This window comes from Miniopterus natalensis, chromosome 14, assembly GCF_054644295.1.
Source record: "Miniopterus natalensis isolate mMinNat1 chromosome 14, mMinNat1.hap1, whole genome shotgun sequence".
Lineage (NCBI taxonomy): Eukaryota > Metazoa > Chordata > Mammalia > Chiroptera > Miniopteridae > Miniopterus > Miniopterus natalensis.
The window spans coordinates 42,345,455-42,366,680 of NC_142094.1; the positions used below are offsets into that span (position 1 = coordinate 42,345,455).

At 36.1% G+C, this 21,226-nt stretch overlaps 1 protein-coding gene across 6 annotated transcripts in view; it reads right to left on the minus strand.

The window, feature by feature from the left end:
* Positions 1 to 285: 285 nt before the first annotated feature.
* Positions 286 to 21,226, minus strand: part of CHUK (component of inhibitor of nuclear factor kappa B kinase complex) — a 35,060-nt gene continuing 14,119 nt past the window's right edge. For 3 of the 6 annotated variants that reach the window (XM_016219978.2, XM_087824504.1, XM_016219980.2), the window contains exons 10-21: positions 18,570 to 18,764; positions 17,212 to 17,314; positions 14,538 to 14,661; positions 13,989 to 14,140; positions 11,950 to 12,011; positions 10,923 to 11,032; positions 10,252 to 10,301; positions 5,501 to 5,597; positions 5,060 to 5,207; positions 4,365 to 4,501; positions 2,230 to 2,329; positions 286 to 1,472 (exon numbers count right to left, since the gene is read on the minus strand). In XM_016219978.2, coding sequence (XP_016075464.1) covers positions 1,443 to 1,472; positions 2,230 to 2,329; positions 4,365 to 4,501; positions 5,060 to 5,207; positions 5,501 to 5,597; positions 10,252 to 10,301; positions 10,923 to 11,032; positions 11,950 to 12,011; positions 13,989 to 14,140; positions 14,538 to 14,661; positions 17,212 to 17,314; positions 18,570 to 18,764 — 1,308 coding nt within the window. In that variant the 3' untranslated portion in view covers positions 286 to 1,442. Of the gene's footprint in view, positions 1,473 to 2,229; positions 2,330 to 2,744; positions 2,877 to 3,531; positions 3,768 to 4,364; positions 4,502 to 5,059; positions 5,208 to 5,500; positions 5,598 to 10,251; positions 10,302 to 10,922; positions 11,033 to 11,949; positions 12,012 to 13,988; positions 14,141 to 14,537; positions 14,662 to 17,211; positions 17,315 to 18,569; positions 18,765 to 21,226 lie in introns of those variants that run through there. The other 3 variants (XR_001603729.2, XM_016219979.2, XR_001603730.2) reach the window with 3 other exon arrangements.

Below are 21,226 nucleotides of genomic sequence, written 5' to 3' on the forward strand. Positions count from 1 at the left end.
GTTGTGGGAAGAGGTGAGTACTGTGTTTACCCAAAAGTCCTATATACAGTTTTTAAAAATATTTGGTGGTTTCATGTCCGCAGACTCAACCAACCATGGCTAGAAAACAGTATTTTCGCATTCCCAACCTCTGTTGGTTGAATTCACAGATGTGAAGGGCCAACTGTAGAGACTAAAATGATACTCAGATTTTTGACTGTGTGGAGGGGTTGACACCCCTAACCCCCGTGTTGTTCAAGGATCAACTAACTCTATTCATCTGGTTTTAATGAATACAGTAAAAAAGTAATTTAAAAATCATTTAATACACCAAGTGAAAAACTGTCTATAATACAAAAGCATTTCACATTTTTTAAAAACAAGCATCTTTTAAGTTACTTAACAAGATGATAGATCCACAATCCTTTATCTGAAGTTGTTAGAGCCAGATGTTTCAGAATTATGAAATTTTCAGGTTTTTGAAAGAATATTCAGTGCATATACCATACTAAATAAACACCCAGCAGCGTATGTGGCAGCAGCCTTCTCCACCAAATAATCAAACATGCTAATATTTCTGCAGCAAAATACATGAAGATTCACACTAAATGGGATAAGTAAATTCAATTGTCAGTTCAAGTTAGATTTGCAGCAAATGGGTTTTGTCACCAAGCTTATGAAAAACCTTGTTTTCAGAGCTTTTTAGATTTTGGAATTACAGATAAGGGAGTGCAGACCGTTCTATTTGTATGACGAGACATGAAAGATTCCTAAAAGAAATGACTCATTTTTACAAATGAAAAGACAGATAAGTTTTCAAATACATTATAAATTAACAGACATCTCTGATATTACTAAATGTACATCTTAAATACATATACACATAGCACACTTATGACAGCCCACTGATATTAACAGCACAGATGCACTGTCAAAGGTGTAATAAAATTGAAAATGGGCATGACCCAACTCCTTATGATGCCAAAAAGAGCACTGTTGAGGGCAACACAAGGAGGTAGGGTTTATTCTTCAAGAAGTACAATTTTACTTCTGAACTGTCTCTGCCACAGAAACACACGCAAACAATGTTTACTTGGAACACGTTAGTTGAGGTTTCCTTCTCTGTATATATTACTTTTGGCCTTATGCCCAAAAGTTAAATGTTGAAAGGTATTTTTAATCAGTTAAGTAATGTTTTACAAAGTTTAAAAACAAATAGGTTGCAGTGACGCTCCTAACTAGTTGTAGTATTTAAACAAGTTCACGGACATAAAATTCTATCTGTTCAGGGGTTAAAATTACCCAAAGCCAAAATATTACCCATGTAAAACCATGCATAGTTTTTGATCACAGCCATTTCTTCCATTGATTAGTGTCTGAAGAATGGTTTCATGGAGAAAACCAATTTTGAACACGTGCAACAACAACTTCCATTGGTTTGGGTGCAGTGAATAAGTGGCGAGTCATTCTGTCAACCAACTCCAGTCAAGATTCTAAAACCAGGCATAAAAAATTACAATTAGATGTTGACTATAAGGGGTAGGTTTATGGGTGTTGATTTTTACAAGTTTTCTAAGTATGCTTGGGCATTATATAGTCAAAAGTTTAAAAATTAAAAGCATAAATAAGTGATAGAGTTTAGTTTACCTTATTTTCTGCTAATTAAAAAAATACTTCAGTTTTCATAAATATTTGAAGCAAATAATTAATGAAAGAGGAAATATAAAAAGTTGACCTTGAGACTAAATGTAGTAAAAATTAATCCAGTAAATATTTTATTGTAGCTTCTCCAAGTTTTAACAAATCAGTAATTCAGTTACTAAATATTATTAATATAAATACTTCTATTAATTACAACTATATTAACAGTATTCATTTGTATATAGCAGTTACTATATTTGAATTATAATATAAATCCTGCCCCATCTTATTGAAGAAAATTGATTGTTGAAGCAAAAAGGTACATACCATTCAATTTTAGTGGTCATATTGCAAAGGAAGCTCACCAATCATTTAATTTGACCAAAAATGCTATTGTTGAAGATTATTGATGACATAATCCTAGTACATGCATGGGTAAGAGAAGATGGGGATTTGGGGTAAAGGATATTCCTCAAATGTTCTTTCTCTTTCCTCTGAGTTCTTCTATTACCCATATGCATCCCAAATGCCAGGTAAGGCTAGCATGAAAAGTTAAATGCTTTGCACTCAAATACCTAAAATACACATCCGTATTCATATAAAACTTACCATCATCCTACTACTCTTTTCCTCATTTACTTCATGAATAATAGTGTTTAAATGGCCAAGACAGTTCAAATTTTCTTCTATCATTTGTGTCAAGGACTCCCTGTGAGATGGGGGGAAAAAGAAGCCTTTTCAAATTCAGCGAAGTGCTTATGAATTTCCTCTACTTTTTGGTCTTCAGGGTGAGGATGATCGATGCCTTTCCTGCCCCCCAACAATACAGTTGATTCCTGTAGTCTTCAGTTTCCTCACCCTTCCCACCCAGAGGCACAGCCCTGCTTGTTACTCCAATTGTTGCCTCTGCCCAGCTTTAACAATAAGAAGTCCACTATAACTCCAATATGATTTTCCTTTGAAATAAAAGTGGTACTTATATACATCCACCTCACCCTCCCGGGAAATGCTAACTGGGTGGGGGTGAGGGGTAGATCCTTGTGGCATAGACAGACGAAAGATCTCTTTTTGTTTCTGTAATATTTCCCTTTCCTTACAAGTATTAAGAACATCAGCATGCTTACTTTTCAGAGACACAAATGCAGGGGAGAAGATACAAAAGTACAATCTGTTCTGCAAAGATCAGGGAATGTGAAAAACTCTGGTTGAAAACTACAGATGACAGCAATGAAAAGACGAAACAAGCAAGCTGATTCCTGAAGACAGCAGAAGAAAATGGTGTGACAGGGGAGCTGCCCAGAACCAAGAAAATTCCTAGAAGTTTATATTTAAGGAAATCCTTAAATTCTGGTTTCTGCCTTCCATGATTTCCTCTTCCATATGATCTCCATTCTCGCCTTTTACCACTCCTCAGTCTCTCTACCCTATTAGAATCAGTTCTAGGTCATGGATGATACCCACTATTAGCTTAGAACTAAATTCTAATTCAGCTCCTTTTCAACAGATGGAAAAATTGAGGCCAACAGTTCCCAATCTTTGGTAGCTAAGTACCACAGGTACATTAATAATTGAAACTAGTTTTCCTTTATACTGTATTCCTACTGGAAAATATATTTAAAATTCCTGTCAGATACACTTTTACAAACAACCACAACCTCAAATCTGAAATTCACTGTATAGAGGTGACATCTGCAACCATTAACATCCCCTAACAAACCTAAATGCCTTTAATGAAAATAGGTTAGTGTATTAAATTTTATTTAATTTAACTCTGATTGATGGAATTATTTCCTAAAGTCTATATAATTAATTATAGCCTGTGCTGTAGCTATGGATGTATTACACTGGGCCAAATCTACAATGACCCCAAGATATAACCTGGAACTTGCTTTCTTTAAAAAAATAAAATACCTGTTATCAGCTTGCCTTCCTGCCATGTGCTTTTCTCTCATAAAAGTAGAGTACAGAATATGCAAACTGCATGACCTCCTGAGCAGTGATGTAACATGGTTGCACTTCTGCAAAACTAATTATGGGCAGAGCTTCCAGGAAATGCTGGTGCTGTAGAGGTCTCCATGAGTTGTGAGAAAAGCGACAATACACAAGCTAGCAAAGAGCCACTGGCTCTGGATACGGCACATCTTATGCTGAGAAAAATAACAGAAATGGATAGTCATTCAGCTTTTAGCAGAAGAGCAGGAATTAATAAAAGAAAATATAGGGCTTCACACTTCAGTTCTTATTTGCAAAACTGATTTAAGGCATTAAAAAGTCTGATATTAGAATACTAAGTTATAAAATAGAGTAGATTAAACTCAACAATTCATTAAAAGGGTGATCAAGACCCCAAAATGGTAAATGCAAAAGGACAGCATAATTTCTCAGAGATAAATGATTAAGGAAAGAATAAAGTTTCGGTAAAAGAACCAATAAGCCAACAACAGAGAGAGAACTTAGAACTTGGATTGAACTAATAAGTAACATTTGCTGAATACGTATTTACTTCCCAGTACTTTATATGTGTTGTTTAATTTAATTTTCACAGCAGTTCCCATCTTACAGGTGAGGAAATGTGAACATTACAAGAGTCCAGTTAATTGCACAAGGTTATTACAAAGGGACAGTCAGCGCTCAACCCTAGTCTATAGGGCACTGAAGACTATGCCTTAACTACTATGCTCTACTGCCTCATTCCTATTACTGCTTATGAAATACAACTATCTATTGTTACAAAGTGAACCCACCCATCTTGAGGAGTTACCACGCATGACAGAGGATGTTCACGTTCTGCTGAAGTCGGGGGCAGCCATGCTGATGCCTGAGGGGTAGTTACTGCACCTTCTAGACTGGATCCTACAAGGGACCGAGCCGAACTCTGTGTCTGAAGGAAAATTAAAAAATAAGATTATAGATGAACATCTCCATTGATTTATACAATTTCCTAACATATTCCTAAGACTTACACTTCTATCACAACTTATGTGTATAACCAGAGTATCTCTGCACAAAACTATTTCCAGTAGTGGGTATTACATACCACTACTAATTCTGTCCCCAGGCCTAATCTTTATTGACGAAAACCAAATGTATCTACCCACCGAATTCCACTTTAGTTGGAGAAGGAAAAAACACCATTTGAACAAAGGGTTTTTTATTAACTAGTCAGGCACATCTATCCCCAAATCAGGTTGGGATACCACAGTGGTCTAGGACTGAGAGGGGTATAAAAACAGAAGACTGGAAAGGCAAGACAATGAAGGGTAATCATGAAGTCCTGCATCTGAACTGTTGTCAGACGCCAAGCAAAGAATATGAGCATCAACCCAACACAAAATATACAGGTTTTCAAAAGGATCCAGATCATGCTGACAAAAACCCCTTTTGCAGGGAATAACAGCATATCAGTGTCACATTAAATAATTCATTAAAAGTTACTTACACAGGCAATTTTAAGGAGATGCCATATTTCTTTCTGCCTCTTTCCCTGCATAAACATGACAGTACTGTCAGCTTCTTTGATGTTACTGAGGGCCATTTCCACCTTGGGCAGTAGATCAATAATCTTCTGCTTACAGCCCAACAACTTGCTGGAGAGATGAAATTGGTGTTAGAAACTTACACATTTCCCAAGACTATACACCATACTCCCAAACCCAGCTGAATAAATAAACCACAATCAGAGTCAGATTTAATGACTGATCTTCAAAGCAGTGCACAAAAACAGGACACCTAAATGTGCATAGCTGTGGTTGAGAGACCCAAGGTACTGCCAGAGCTCTTCCTGGGTCTACTGTATTTACCAAAAAGGGGTATTACACTTTGAAAGGAAGGTGATAAAAATACCCTGGCTTCTCAATAGGAAATAAAGTGATTTTTCTACCTCAGATGACCAAACAGCTCCTTCAGAACCCGGTCCTGACTCTGCACAGTATGCACAATGATCTTCACCATCTCCGTGCTGTCACTGTAGAAGTGATCTATAAAAGACCTCAGTCAGTGAGTATAACCTCTCTTCTGCACGAACATGTCAGCCTCCAAAACAAAAAATTCCTAAAAATCTGAAACTAGTTTTAATTAATAACATCTCCACTTAAATTCAAAACTGGATTAAGATGATTTTAAGATCATATAGCTATAATCATATATCTAAAAGTATGTGTGTTTGTGCATATATTATATATATATATATATATATATATACACATATATATACATTTATCATTGTATCTTCAGAAACCTTAGTTGCCTGTTTTGAAAAGAGCTTTACCTATCTTTAACTCATACTAACCCAAGCCCCAGACACACATGCAGCCTTCTAGCCAAGAGAGCAATCTTTCTTGGATGATTAACATCATTTATTTAGAAACAGTAGGACAATTCATCAAACTTTCACTGCCTGAGAAAAAGGAGGCCCTTGCCCTAACTAGATTGCATGTAATTTCAGGTTTATTCATCTGTTCGCAGCCCATAAAAACTTAGAAAAAGTGACAGACTTAAGCCAAATCTCATACACTACTAAAAGGACCTGTAGACACCCTGAAAGTTCAGTTTAAGGATAGGATAACATCTTAAGGCAAACTGGCAGCTGACAAATGTCCTCAAATGGGATGGTTATGTGCTCACAGTGAGTTCTACAGTTTTTAGATGTTACTTTAATTTAAAAAACAACAACTATTAATTGTTATATTTCAGAAAATGGCTAAGTTTTAAAAAATCAGATGGCTGCTCATGGATCATGCTGGCATTTCCTTGGACAATCTCAAATACAAAAATATTATTTGCTATTAACTACTTATAATTTTCTCATTTAACCCTCACAGAAGTCCTGTAAGGTGGCTACTGTTGTTATCAACATTTTACTATAGAAGAATACCAAGAGGTTTAGAAAAAGTACAATGTCCTTTGTTATCACTGCAAAGACCTCCCCCATAGTTCAACCTTATCTATTTCCCACACATCTTTCTGTCTCTCCCTCACCAACAACTAGATAAGGAGGCTCCAAAAAGACTCCTCTCCAAAGAGCACTCCTTCCTTAATCCCACAGATGAAGCCCGAAAGCTTTCCCACAGAACAAACTCTCTCAGATGCTCAAAGACCTCAGAATTTTCCTTCTCCAACACAGAGAATGAAGAAAGTTGGTTTTTACTATTTTCCACTGAACAGGAGTCTCAAGTCAACTCTAAGCTAGAAATGACACCAGAATATATATCGTGTGATTATATAAGCCACAACAATAGATGAAACTTGTTACAACTAACTAGTTTGTCACTTAAGGTGACTCTCAGTTCAAAGAAATTACCTGTATAGGACTTTTATCTCTGGGCCCTATGATACACTGATATGCTCTCATGGGTACTTTGTTATCTCTGGGCCCTATGATACGCAGACATGCTCTCATGGGTACTGTGAAGTTTTTATAAAAATCATCCAAATAAATGCTATCACTGACTGGAAACTCAATTTGATTGAGTAGATCAATGGAATGTTATATATCTTCATCTGCAATATCTAAATCATTGGCTAGAACACTGGGAGTAATGAATACTAATTTAAGAAAGTAAGATTTAGACTTCTCTATTTGATATCTTTAATTTTAGTATTTTACTCTAACCACAACTTCTATCACTTCTATTACCTTTTGTCAATATCTTCAACTTTTTGTCCTTTTATTCTATCAGTAAAATCCTAGCCCTGGATCGGTCTAACCATCTGCTCTATCAGTTCCTATATCCAAGCTACAACAGTACCAATAAAAAAAAGTATACTACCATTCCCTCTGTTGTCAACTATTAATTCACAGGTTTTCACCTCTTCTCTGGATTCTTAATAAATGTGCTGGGTCAGCAACATCTTCCATTGCACATACCAGCTTTTTAAAATCTTTAGCAGACTCCTTATATCTATGAGGTCATCACCTCATCCATTACAGTTAACCTCACTTCTCACTTCAGGACAGGAGGCCATAAGACCCTCACCTTCCAACCCCTACACTCACAAAAGTGTCTGTATCTACACCATCCTTCCTCTAACGCCAGTGGCAGCAAGCCTAATCCCTGCACTATTCTATAGAGTCAGCCTTTCAAACTTGTTCAGGGAGCTCCCTCTTCACAGGCTTTGGCCCCAAGCACATAAATATGCACAAGTCTTCCTTCTGAAAATTGACCTCCCTTGATTCTACATCTCCTCATAGCTATTCACCTCTCTTCTTTCCTTAAACGCCAAGCTTCTGGGGGGGAAAAAATAGCCTAGATAAACAGTTCTCAAACTTTTGATCTCAAGACCCCTTTACACTAAAAAAACTCTTAAAAACACCAGAGTATTATTCAGGAATTAAACTGAGAAATTAAAAAAATATACTTATTCATTTAAAAGTAAGAACAAACTATTAACATTTTTATTAAAAATAACTATTTTCCTAAACAAAAAGAAATGTAGTGAGAAAACTGGCATTGTTTTACATTTTTGCAAATTGTTTTAATATTACCACTCATCTCATCAGAAAAGTCTTTTAAGTATGGAGAAGCTAAAAAATTTTAGTTGCTGGATACAAGTTTTCTTCAATTCTGATTTTGCTTGAAACACGGAACTTTATCATTGACAACTAATATTGTTGGATATTTCTCCCTGAAAGTGACAGGCAGCATGCTTCATTAATTTTTGAGAAAATATATGCCACATACCCAAATATGAATAACCAGTTTGTCTGACAGTCTTTCTTTTAAGTAAAAATGGTGTTCCATTAAAGAAGTCAGTCCATAAGCAACGTAAACAATTGCTGAAGTGGTTTTCCTTAAGACAACCATCATACTTCAGTACACAGCAGATGCACTTATGAGTATTTTCCATTTCATCACACAGAATATTAAAAAGACATGTACTCAAGGGTTGAGAGTTAAATAAAATTTTTACTGCTTTATCAAGGACACTTAAATGAAACTGGCATTAAAAAAAACCTTGTAACTGCATGGTGGTGAAAAGTATAATGACTTCTAGCATAGTTTGGTGCTACTGCCTTGATTCATGCTAAGTAAGATGCAAGCCATTTACCCACCAATGCTTTTGCAGTATCAGTGAAAATGTCAACATAGTGAAAAAGGCAAATAACATCCTAGTATCCTGAAAACAGTTTTGACCTCACTGACTCCTTGAAAAGGTTTCAGGGATCCTCAGGTGTTCATGAAACACACTTTTTGAACTGCTGGTCGAGACTGACTTCTCCATTTCCTCCTGTCCCATTCCCTCCTCAGCTCACTACAATGGTTTCTCTTCCCAAAAGGCCAAGATCACATATATTTTGTCCAAATCACAATGAAGTCCAAACTGCTTAGTCCAATGAATATTTTATCATTTTTATTACTTACACTTCTGTAGCATTTCACCCTGATTACTTTCTTCATGAAACTCTCTGTCCTGACCCTATCATGTCATTCCCTCTACATATTCTGGCATTTCTCAATCTTCTTGGAGGGCTCTTCTGCTTCTAGCCATTTCTTCAATGTTGGTACTTCCTAGGATTCCATCCACCCTGGCTTTCCTACTCAACCTTCTTTTTCAGGATGACCACTTTATTCCTACAGCTAAATACTCTCAAAACAGCTGAATATCTAACTCAGACTTCTCTATTAAATCCATATGCATATGTATGTATGTGTATATGTGTGTGTGTGTACATATGTACATATATACCTCTATATATAGCAGGTTCGCAAATAACATAGTTTTGTTCAACATCATTTGGTTATAAAGTTGACAAGATGTCATAGGAACTTAACTTTTGTTTAAATCAACCAGCCTAGCGTAAAATTGGTTTCGCTATATGTCATTTCACTTAAAGTTGCAGAACCTACTGATGACATTAAAGACTTCCTGTTCATACATACATATATATCTAATACTGTTTATTTGACAGTTCTACTTAAATGTTCCACTGACACCTTAACATCACATACAAAAATGAACTCGCCTTCTTTTCCCATCAAATCTGTCATCCTTCCTTTACTTCCTATTATGGAGCAGTCCTACCATGCACCCAGCTGCCCTAGCCAGAACCTTAGGAGGCATCCATGACTCCCTAACTCCATCTCCAGCCACCCATGTTCAATCCATCAACCAACACTTTAAGTTCTACCTCCTGAATATCTCTCTTGCCTTTACCCTCCTCTTTACCCCACTGCCATAGTTCAGGCTCTCTGCCTTACCTCGTGGTTCACCCTATACTGAACTATGATTATTTCAACACCTCATAACTAATGTCCCGGTCTCTAGCCTAGCCACAGTTTAATCCATTATCCACATGCTAACAGAGTAGTATTTCTAAAATGCTAATCTGATCATGCCATTTCCCTACTTAAAACTTTTTAGGGTTTCTCTTTGGCATTCACCATAATGAAATCTAAACTTGTTACCCATGACATACCAGATCCTTTATGATCCAGCCACATCTCCTCCTACTTTTGCCTTTTTAATCTCATAAATTCTCACAAACTAAAGGCTGTTGTACCATAAACATCTCAAGGAAATACCAAAACTGGAATTTATTCTGCAGCTAGTTTAAAATCTAGTCCCCAGAATTTGTTAGGCTTCATATGGTTTCCTAAAATGCCTTTGTGTATTGTGATGAAAGTGTCTTACCTGAAGGTCTGTGCTTTAAGTGCTTATATAGATCAATGGCACGCTGTTCCCTAAGAAAGAGAAAACATGCTTCTATGTGAAGATAATGACTAATGATCCACAACTTGAAATGAACAATATTATTTGAAGAGAGTAATGATCCAATTTTAAAGCAAGTGTATATTGCCAATGAATATTTTACAGAGAATTTCACTGCATAATTAAAACGCAAAGTTTAATATACTTCTTATCTGCTGTGGTCTACCACCACATATCTGATCCTTGTATCAGAAACACTTAAATGGGCAAAAATTATGGCCTGTGATTAGAAAAAAACATCTGAAGTTTCTAACCCAAACATTTAGGAAGTTAACTTTATTTCAGGCATTTAATAGATAATACCTTGGACCATAAGTATGGTAAGTAGGGAAACAGTGTATAACTTGGAATACTTAAAAAATTCTTAACACTCACATGAAAAGATTCTTTGATTAAAACAGTAAAGATCAACCCAAAGAGTTACTTCTAATATTTCTGACGACTAAGAAAAAAACCTTCTTTTTAAATATGATGCCAACATATTTGGGGAAAGGAGAACTATAGAAAATAACCACATATAGGCTTTATGTAAACAGAAAGAACAATCTGCTGCAAAAATTTATAGATACCAACGACATGGATTATGTCCTTACAGAGATTCCATCAAGTCTCCCTGCCGTCTTCCATAAGGGCTTTTCTGTAGCTCCATGATTTCAGTGTGCAGGCACATGATCTGATCCTCCAGGTATCCAATGACACCTACCTACAATATGATGAAACATAAAAGAAGTGACAGGCTTACCACCACACAACACAGAGAACTCAGACAAAGACTGACTTGTTGCTGCTGTAGGAGAACTAAGTGATTTAATATGAAACACCAATTTTTTTCAAGCCGCTTTATCTTTCAGATTCTGACAATCTTTCACATGAGAACATACTTGTTCCTATGCTTCTCACTTTTCTTTCCTAACAACAATAAACTACTAGCATTTGCTTTCCCTTCCTGAGGAGCAAAAAGATATGTGTCACTAACAACAGAGAAAAAATGGCCATCTCAGTCCTATGATTTTGATTGCCTCTTTTTCCCGACTGCCTTGAAATAAGGATGCAATCCCACCCCAGGATGCCAACTGCCCCACTGTGTCCTCAGGGTAAGTTCTGGCACCAAGGACAGCAACAACTTAGTGGGACCATGGAAGATCTGAGGAAGGAACCTGTCACCTAGAGAATGATCTATACCTAGCGTGACCATATAATTTATTGTTCAAACATGCATAATTTTGAGAGTGAAAGTACTGTTGATAATTATGGCAAGACAAGTATAAATGGACTGTCCTAGGTAAACCAGGATGTGCAGCCATCCTATCTAAACCAGTTATAGTGATAACAACCACTTATTATTTATTCCCATTTAATCTGCATAACCTTACTAGAAAAGATACAGTCCCCATAATATAATACAGAAACTAAAGCTCACTGAGGCTTTAGTTTAGTCTCATTTGCCCAACACCCTTATTTTTATCCGCTATGGTACTTCCCTTTATATACACAAAACATGTACTAGATATCTGATATTCAGGATGACATGAAAAATACTCTACATACCAAAACCAAAGAAAGATTCTAAGGGAGACATCAGAAATTGAAAAACACACAGAATGAGCTCAGTGATTTTACCTCAGCATAGTGGATAGCTTTTTCTTCCATTTCCTTCCATGCTTTTAACATTTTTTCTGAGGCTAAAAAAAAAAAAAAAAGCCTTAATTGGATATCTTAGAAACTACTGACCTACCCACCTCCTTTCCTATCAACATCAAAAACCATATTATGGGTTAAGTTGTCCCCTCAAAAGTGAAGCTGAGCCCAGCCAGGCGTGGCTCAGCAGTTGAGCGTCAACCTAGGATCCAGGCGATCAGGGTTCGATTCTCAGTCAGGGCACATGCCCGGGTTGTGGGCTGCAGCCGATCAATGACTCTCTCATCATTGATGTTTCTATCTCTCTCTCCCTCTCCCTTCCTTTGTCTGAAATCAATAAAAATATGTTAAAAAAAAAAAAGTGAAGCTGAAGTCCTAACTCAGTACATCAGAATGTGCCTTTATTTGGAAATAGGGTCAGTGCAGCTAGTTGGCTAAATTAAGATGAGGTCAATTTGGAGTAGGTGAACCTTTAATCCAATATGACTAGGGTCCTTAAAAGAAGAGAAGAGAAAATAGACATGCAGTCATATGAAGGGAGAGCTTCATCTGATGACAGAGGCAGAGAATAAAGTGCTACAGCTGCAAACCAAGGAATGCCAAGGACTGCTGATAAACCACCCAGAAGCCAGGAAGAAACAAGGAAGGATTCCTCTCCACAGGTTTCAGAGGGATCATGGCCTGGCCAGCACCTTGACATTGGACTTTTAGCCTTTGGAACTGTGAGATGATAAATTTCTGTTATTTTGAGCCACCCGGTTTACAGTAATTTTTATGGCAGCCCTAGGATACTAATACAGATAGTTTTCTCTTTTAAAAAAGAAAGAAAATCATTAAAGTGACACCTGAAAATGAGTTTTTTTAAAAAATCAAACATTATAAAAGGATGTAAAAAGAAAACTCTCTCTTCCTCTCCTCCACAATCCATCCTATATGATCTTAATTTAATCATCTGTTATACAGACACATACCCTTTCCTTCACAAGTGAGAATATCTATACATACCTTTCTTTCTTTGCTTTCCCCCCGCAAATTAAAATATCACTGTCATTAAAGGTCCAAGTGATCTTTTAATATCAGCATACATAGGTCTATCTCATTCTTTTTTTTATTTTTACTTTCTGAGTGACACCTTTGTATATAATCTTATATACAGTTGATAAGGATTCCCTCTACCTCATTCTTTTTCTATCGGTATCAGATATACAACTGACAAGATAAGTCAAAGATAATTTGATGAAATAATTATAATGTTTTGCCATTCACCAGAATGTCTATAATACACAACTAGATATAAAACATCAATCATAACCGGCTCTAGTGGGTAAACTTATTCACCCAACTGGACACTGCTGATCATTTATTCTAAGATACACACACCTTGTTCAAGACAAGTATACACACAGGATTTGTTTCCAAAAAAAAGGGGGAGAAAAAAGATGTTTCAATGGAAAACAAACAGAAATGCTGGTGGTGGTGACCTCTTCAGTTTATTATTTGATTTTAACTCTGCTCTTTACATTTCCTTAGTATATCTGAAGGGAAACAAGCCTGAAATAAAAAAAAATACTGAAAAATTGGGGGCTATGTATACTAAAAAAGTGGGATTTACACAGTATGTGGTTTGAGGAAAAAAACCAGAATTATTTGTATTATTATTTACAGAAAGACAAGTAGTTTAGGACTTCCCTGGCTAAGAAGTCACTCCAATATGGATTTTGTATCTATTTTTTATATGTAACTTGAAAATCACAAATTCTTAAATCACTTTTGTATTTTTCTGGAGCTAAACAACTTTAGACCAATTATGGGGGGGGGGGGGGCTGTAAAGTTGCTCAACTAAACGTTAAAATAAAAGCTAACATTCAAAACAAACATGGTCTACGATGATCTAAGGTGCCCTGTCTCTTGTTCTAATGTTCAGTGTAAGAGAAACAATTGGGTATAAGGCAAGAAGGCAAAATAGCAGATGGCTTCAAAAGACTAGACACTTCTTTCAAATACATTACCCAAAAACTTACATATCCCATAAGTCATCTGCTCACTATATCTTTCCAAGTCAAGCTGAATGCTTTTGTGAAAAAACTCCAGTTTAGCTTTCAATTGCTGAGATGCTGAGATCAAGGCGTTCTTCATTTTTGTCAAGTTAGTATTATATCTAAGAAGACTTAACCTAAACCATAGCCAAAAAAAAATAAAAATTAACATTTCATAAACATTGAACAAAAATTTAAAAACTTAAGTTGCCATAAGCCCAAAGTCTAAGTTTCTACTATCAATCTATGAGAAAGAGCTGATCTCTAGAGCCTGCTCTCTAAAGACTTTCTGCCTGTGGTAACACAATTTCCTTTATACTAGAACATTCTGCTCAGAAACTACTCTTAAGCCATTGCAACTGGATGGTTTCATACCATTAGTAAGAAATCTACAAGTTTGATCAGAATAGTACATTTCAAATTGGCCCAATATTTTAGTATTGTATGGAACATTGATTAGTGAAAACTGGCAAGATTAATTCTTGAACATTAATGGGCATGATGCTGCCCCTATAAACAACAGAATCCACTTACATGGCTGCTCTTTGTCCCTGAAAGAGCCGGCTATAGTCCTCTTTTAGCCCAGACACATAGTGCACTGCTTCAGCCCATACTTTACGCAGCTGTATAATTGGAAGCTGTATTTTGCTGTCCCGTACTATATGTAAGAAGATGAGAAAAAGATAAGCGTTACTTTTAGAGTTCATTAATGATTCTTCGTGATTTCTAGCCCTTCCAAATATCATTCCCATGGATGCTAGAAAGAATCACTTGTCACTGTTTCATTCAGTTCAATATACATTTACTGAGCACCTGCAATACACAAACCCTGCTCCCAATACTAGGGGAAATAAAAATGAGTAAGACATAATCACTACGTAACCACAAAGCCTGAGATTATTTCTGTATCTTTTTTTTCTTGCATTCCTCCAACCTGGAATACTGTTTTTTCTCTCTCTGATAGAAATTCTTTATTTCTTTCAATTTTTAAATCAAGTCCCATCTCTTCCACAGTCTTCCATGGTCTTTCCTGCCTCTGACTAATAAATTTTCATCTCCTGGACTACCAACCCAGCTTCAGGAAAACATACAGGGTAAATAGCAGTTTAATAAGATATGCTTTCTTCAATGTCAGACTTGTGAAATTATCTATTTATGATTCTCTTGCTCTTTCTTTGATAAAGGGAATGCTACTTTCTAAAATCATGGCAGGTATGTATGTATGTTAAGTTCAATGAAATCCCATTTTAACATTACAAAATTATGTAGATGTTCTCCAAAAATGAAAGAGTCATCCTGTACACGAAGGTGGCAATTATATTGTTATTTTTTTCCACTGAAAACCTTCAGAGAAAGGTTGCTACACTAGGGTTCATAATGAGAAAATATATTATCTAAAGCAGACTTCAAAATTATAAAGTTACATATCTAAAAAGATCTTTGCCTCCCCTAATAATTAATAGCCTTAATTACCCTTTCTTCTTATATACCCACACTTATTCCTGAGGCTTCCTACAATAAACAAAACCAAAACACTTTTTAAAAAAGAGTCTGAGAGGGAAGCCTGACCAAAATAAATAATCTCTCTCCCTCTCAAAAGATAAAGCCTAAAAGGGCCTAAGAAATTATACCCCAGTAGCAAGAAGCACACCTAGTGTCCAGATCTTGTTTTCTAATATTGTTCTCCAATAATGGAACCAGGCTATCTTGGAAAACGGCTGATTCCAGGACTGGAGCAGGAAACATACAAGATGAGCCTGGAGTATATTGTAGTGCCAGGAAGTAAGGAAGTGCTAAAAAAAGAAAACTCGCATTGATGGGGCAAGTAAAAGAGACACAGGAAGCCAATTAAAAGAGCTCCTAATGGCCAAAGCTGCAATGATTTGAACCAAATAAATAAACCAGTATTGGATTATAATCCAAAGTATAAAATAAATATCCATGAATCTACATTGATATAATAAATAATTGAATAAATTAATGAATGGAAGCAAAGAGACAAATCTCATGTGCAGAATTCCAAATAAATTCTGTAGGTGTCCTACCTTAAAGGAAGGAGAGTATAACTTCCCACTCCTTAAGTGTAGGTTCAGCATAGTGACTTCCTTCCAAAGAGTACAGCATTGAAAGGGGGTGGGGAGAGACTAAACTATACAGTGGGAAAACCTGACAAACACTAGTTTAGCCAAGTGATCAAGGTCTACACCAACAGTCATACACCACATTGACAGTATGTATCCTTTATATAATATGATAAAAATGGTACTTCTGTGATCTTTCTCTCAAAACCCCATAATCCTAGTCTAATCATGAGGGGGAAAATCAGACAAATTGCAACAGAAGGGCATCCTACAAAATACTTGACCAGTACTCCTCAAAATAGTCAAAGTCATCAAAAACAAGGAAAGTCTGAGAAACTATCATAGCCAAGAGGAGCCTAAGAAGAAATGACAATTAAATGCAACGTGGTATCTTGGATGAGATCCTGGAACAGAAAAAGGATACCAGATAAAAACTAAGGCATAAGGCATTCTGAATAAAGTATGGGCTTTAGTAAATAATAAATATTGGTTCATTTATTGTAACAAAATGTACTACACTAATGTAAGATGTTAAAAATGGGGAAACTATGTGTGTGGGAGGAGGATAACATGAAAACTCAATCTGCTCATTTTTTCTGTAAATATGTCCTTAAAAAACTAATAAAAAGGTAGCATAGAGGAAATATTAAATAATTTTAGCCCTTATGCACAATTTTGTTCTTGATTTTACAATTCTGTGCTTGATTTTAGTTTGGGGTAGGCAGAAATTGACCACTACCTTCTTCAACAGAAAAGATTGATCTTCACAGGATAAATGAAAACAACTGAACATTAAGCAGTACTCATAGGGTAAAATGCAGTATTTGAACATGCTTACATAATGAAGAAGAAACTAAAAAAGTGGGCTTACTGAATAATGGAGATTCATTCTTCTATCTGAGAGAGGCCTATCCTCAGGACAGTAAGCCTTTTCTCCAGGTTAGGAGTGGCGATTTAAAGCCTATCTTTTCACATTCCAAATGACAGAGATCCATTTTTCACATAAATAGGAAGCTGAGGCATGAGATACTCAACAAAAACACCAAAGACCATTTCTACTAATCATATTGAACCAAAATTATATTACTTCAGATTTAAATCTCAGTCAGTAAATGGACTAGACTTACCAATATAATTTACACAGTCAGATAAACTTCTGGAAGCAAATGGTCCTTCATATACAGTCTTACTTTTATCAAACAAATAAACCATATAGCTATCACAGCCTCTCTGAAAAAGAAAGAAACCATTTTTAAAAAAATCCTTGATAATTATAGGTTCTCCAAGTACCATGTGACTTCCTCCTCTGGAATGCAAATGAACAAAGTCAATGTTCATTAGCATACATCTTACAGATTTAAGGTCTAAACTTATGCTTGGGAAAAATAAGTAACTTCAGTATGGGTTAAAGTGAAAATCAATCACCAGACCCAAGAGGACAAAAGCAAAAAAAAAGCCTTAACAACATATAGCCATAGAATGGGAATACTATTCAGTAACCGAAAGGAATAAAGTACAGATACATGTTATGACAAGAATGAACCTCATAATGCAAACTTAATACTAAATGCAAAAAGTCTGACACGAGAGACTATAGGTTGTATTATCCATTCATACGAAATGTTCAGAAAAGGCAAATCTATAGATAAAGAAAGTAAGTTAGTGATTGCCTGGGGTGGGCAGAATGGAGATCAACAGTTAATGGACATGAAAAATCTTACTGAGATAGAAATGTTTTAAAACTGATTTATGGTGATGGCCACACAATTAAGTAAATTTTCTAAAACAAAAAACAAAACCCTAAATTATATTCTTGAAATGGGTATATAATATATAAGGTATACCTCAATAAAGTCAAATAAAATGAAAAAAGAGCCCTGGCCAGTTTTGCTCAGTGGTTAGAGCGTCAGCCCGCGGACTGAAGGGTCCTGTGTTCAGTTCTGGCCAAGGGCATGTACCTGGGTTGCAGGCTCAATTCCTGGCCCAGCGGTGAGTGCGGTAGGCGACCAATCAATGTGTCTCTCTCACATTAATGTTTTTCTCTCTCTCTCTCCCCCTTCTACTCTCTCTGAAAAGCAATGGAAAAAATATCCTTGGGTGAGTGAGGATTAAAAAATAAATAAATAAAGATGCTTTAAAATAAATAAATAAAATAAAACAAAATAAAAAAAAGTCATGACCACAATCACATTTTACCATCCATCTATCCTCTCATTTCAAGATTCTATTTCAAGTGCAAAAGGGGGGGAAAAAAGGGAGGAGAGAACTAGCACCAAAGAGAAAGTCATAACAAGTTCAAAATAACAAATGTTTCACTTCTATCTTGTTCACCTTGCAAAGCAATATGAGAAATGAGTAGGATAAAACTAAAGGAATTACAAGATGTGCATCATCCCCCAAATACACATCCAAAAATGTAGGGCATTCAACCCCTCTACTCCAACAGATTTCTTATATTCTTCTAGGTATATTAGAATTTTCTTACTACTCCTTCTAGAACACATTGAGAGGCTGGTTTCCGAGGATCAAGAGAAATTCCCGTCTCTGAAAGAAGCTCTTGAGAAGCAGTATTTATTCCAGTTTCACGCTCAATACGAGACTGCAGTGAATGAAGACTTTCATCAGGTGGTAAGAGAAAAGAAATTATCTTTGCAGAAGTCATATTTAGTATGTGCACTATCTGTATAAATAAGAAAAAAGAGAAATGATTATTAACCATCTGCTACATAAAAAATTCAGTGCTAGATACTAAAGGAAATATGAGCAAAAGGCATTATCTCTGTACTACACAAGATTCAATTTCCAAAGTGAAATCTCCTTCTATAATTATAAAATGACATCTGAAAACTCAAGACTTTACTTTTCTACAACAGATGTTAGTTCCAAGGAATAAAGTTTCAAAGTTCTACATATGCACAAAGTTCTAGGAATGTACAAAAACCCCAATTTAAAAAGGCAACACTTATTTATTCTGAGAAACATATCCCAGACCTGGAAGGAAACATTCCCATTTATGAAGTGCCTAATAGATGCCAACCACAGAGTTAAGCGCTTTATGTTTAACATAACATTCCATTAATTAGCAAAGTTATATTTAACATAACACCCTGTTAATTAGATCTTCTAATCTCCATTTTGGCAGGGGGAAAAAAAACAAACAGAGCTCTGAGGGATCACACAGCTGATAACTGGTAGAGCTTAGATCTGAACTCCTATCTGTCTGACTACCTTACATCGTCTCAAGAAATAATCATGATAGAAGAACTAGGCCTCTCTTTAAACACGAAGAGGTATTGTTATCTTCATTTTTCAAGTAAGAAAACCAAATCCCACTGTGGTGATCTACCAAAGGGCCCAAAATTAGATAAGAAAATAGTCTTATTGCTCTTACCTAAAGACCCACTAAAAGCAGGGGTAGCCTAATACAGGCCAACTAAGTGTGAAACTGAGTTAGGTGGGGCTCTACCCAGGTAACCAACAGTCAGAGGTCACAGAGTTAAAGGTAACAGAGTCAGAGGTCACAGAGTTAGAGGTCAGCCTTTTGAACACATGACTTTAAGTCCTCTTCCTTCCACTACCCTTAGATGAGCTATATAAAGATAACAGCTTGTTTCTCCAGTGCCTTACACTGACAGTGTACAGGGGCGGGCAAAAGTAGGTTAATAATAACAGTAAGTAATACAATAATTAATAAGGAAATAATATTACAAGAATAAACTGTTTCACATACTCAGAACTGTAAACTTACTTCTGCCCACCCCTGTATTCAAATGATTAAAATTATCTCTCCTGGAAATGCTTCTTACAGAGGTAAAGCATTAACTTTCCTTTAATGTATAATAACTTGTTATGTTTAAAAAGGGTAGAGGGGAACCCTAGCCAGTTTGCCTCAGTGGTTAGAGCATTGCCCTGTGGACTGAAGGGTCCAGGATTCGATTCTGGCCAAGGGCACATACCTTGGTTGCAGGCTCGGTTTCCAGCCCTGGTGGGGAAGTTTGCGGGAGACAACCAATTGATGTGTCTCTCTCACATCGATGTTTCTCTCTCTCTCTCTCTCTCTCTCTCTCTCTCTCTCCCCCTTCCACTCTTTCTAAAAAGCAATGGAAAAAATATCCTCAGGAGAGGATTAAAATAAAAAGGTAGGGGGGAAGAGAAGGGAATCTTCAAAGTTGACATGGGTGTACAGTACAAGTATGAAAACCCTAAGGTAAACATTTACTTTTATATGGGGTATATGTCAAACCAGGGTAAGTGACCATAGCATCCCACTATCAAAGCTGAAGGAGAAGGGAGCAAAAGAAAAGGAAAGAAATATAACTTAAATTTATCCTTTTGTTGACTCAAATATTTAATGAGTGCCTATTATAGTAAACATACTATCAACTGTTTTGTGGTGACAGTGAGTAAGCAAATTGAGTAACTTATGATCCTTGCCCTCCATAGGGTAATAGTCACAAAGAAGACATTAAGAAAACTAAAATACAAGGCAAAATGCAGTAGGTACTATAATAAAGTACTGTGCAGATTCCAAAGGAGATTACTTGGTAGGAGGAAAGGGATGCTTTTTATAAAAAGGGCACAATTTGAGCTATACTTTGAAAAGGAAGAAAGATTAGAATGAGAAAAACTGAAAGAAAGGTTCTATGAGGCAAAACAAGGTAGGCAGAGAAGTAGAAAGGGATAAGCATAATCAGAGAATATAAATAATCCAGTTCAAATGAACCTAAAACAGTGCCCCCAAGGGCCTAATATAAGGCTGGAAGTGTAGGCTGAAATGAGACCAACATAGATTCTGAATACCAGTGTAAGGATTTAGATTCAATTCAATAAGCAAAAACGGAACTATGGAAAACTTTCTAAATTAAGAACCTGACAAGCTCAGAATTGTTAAAACATTCAAAAGATAAACCTGAGAAAATAAGTGAATACGTAGATGGAAGGGGAAGGAACAGACAGCCAAAGTTTCCAACCGAGGTAACTGGAAAGGTGACAGTGCAAGCAAAAGGCACAGGAAATCCTGCAGATGTAGATTTAATGAAGCAAATATGCTCCTTTTTAATAAATTAAGTCTTGGGTGCCAGTGGGACCACTAGGTGTAGTGATAGAACACTTACAAATACTCTGCAGAAAATTCATAACTGA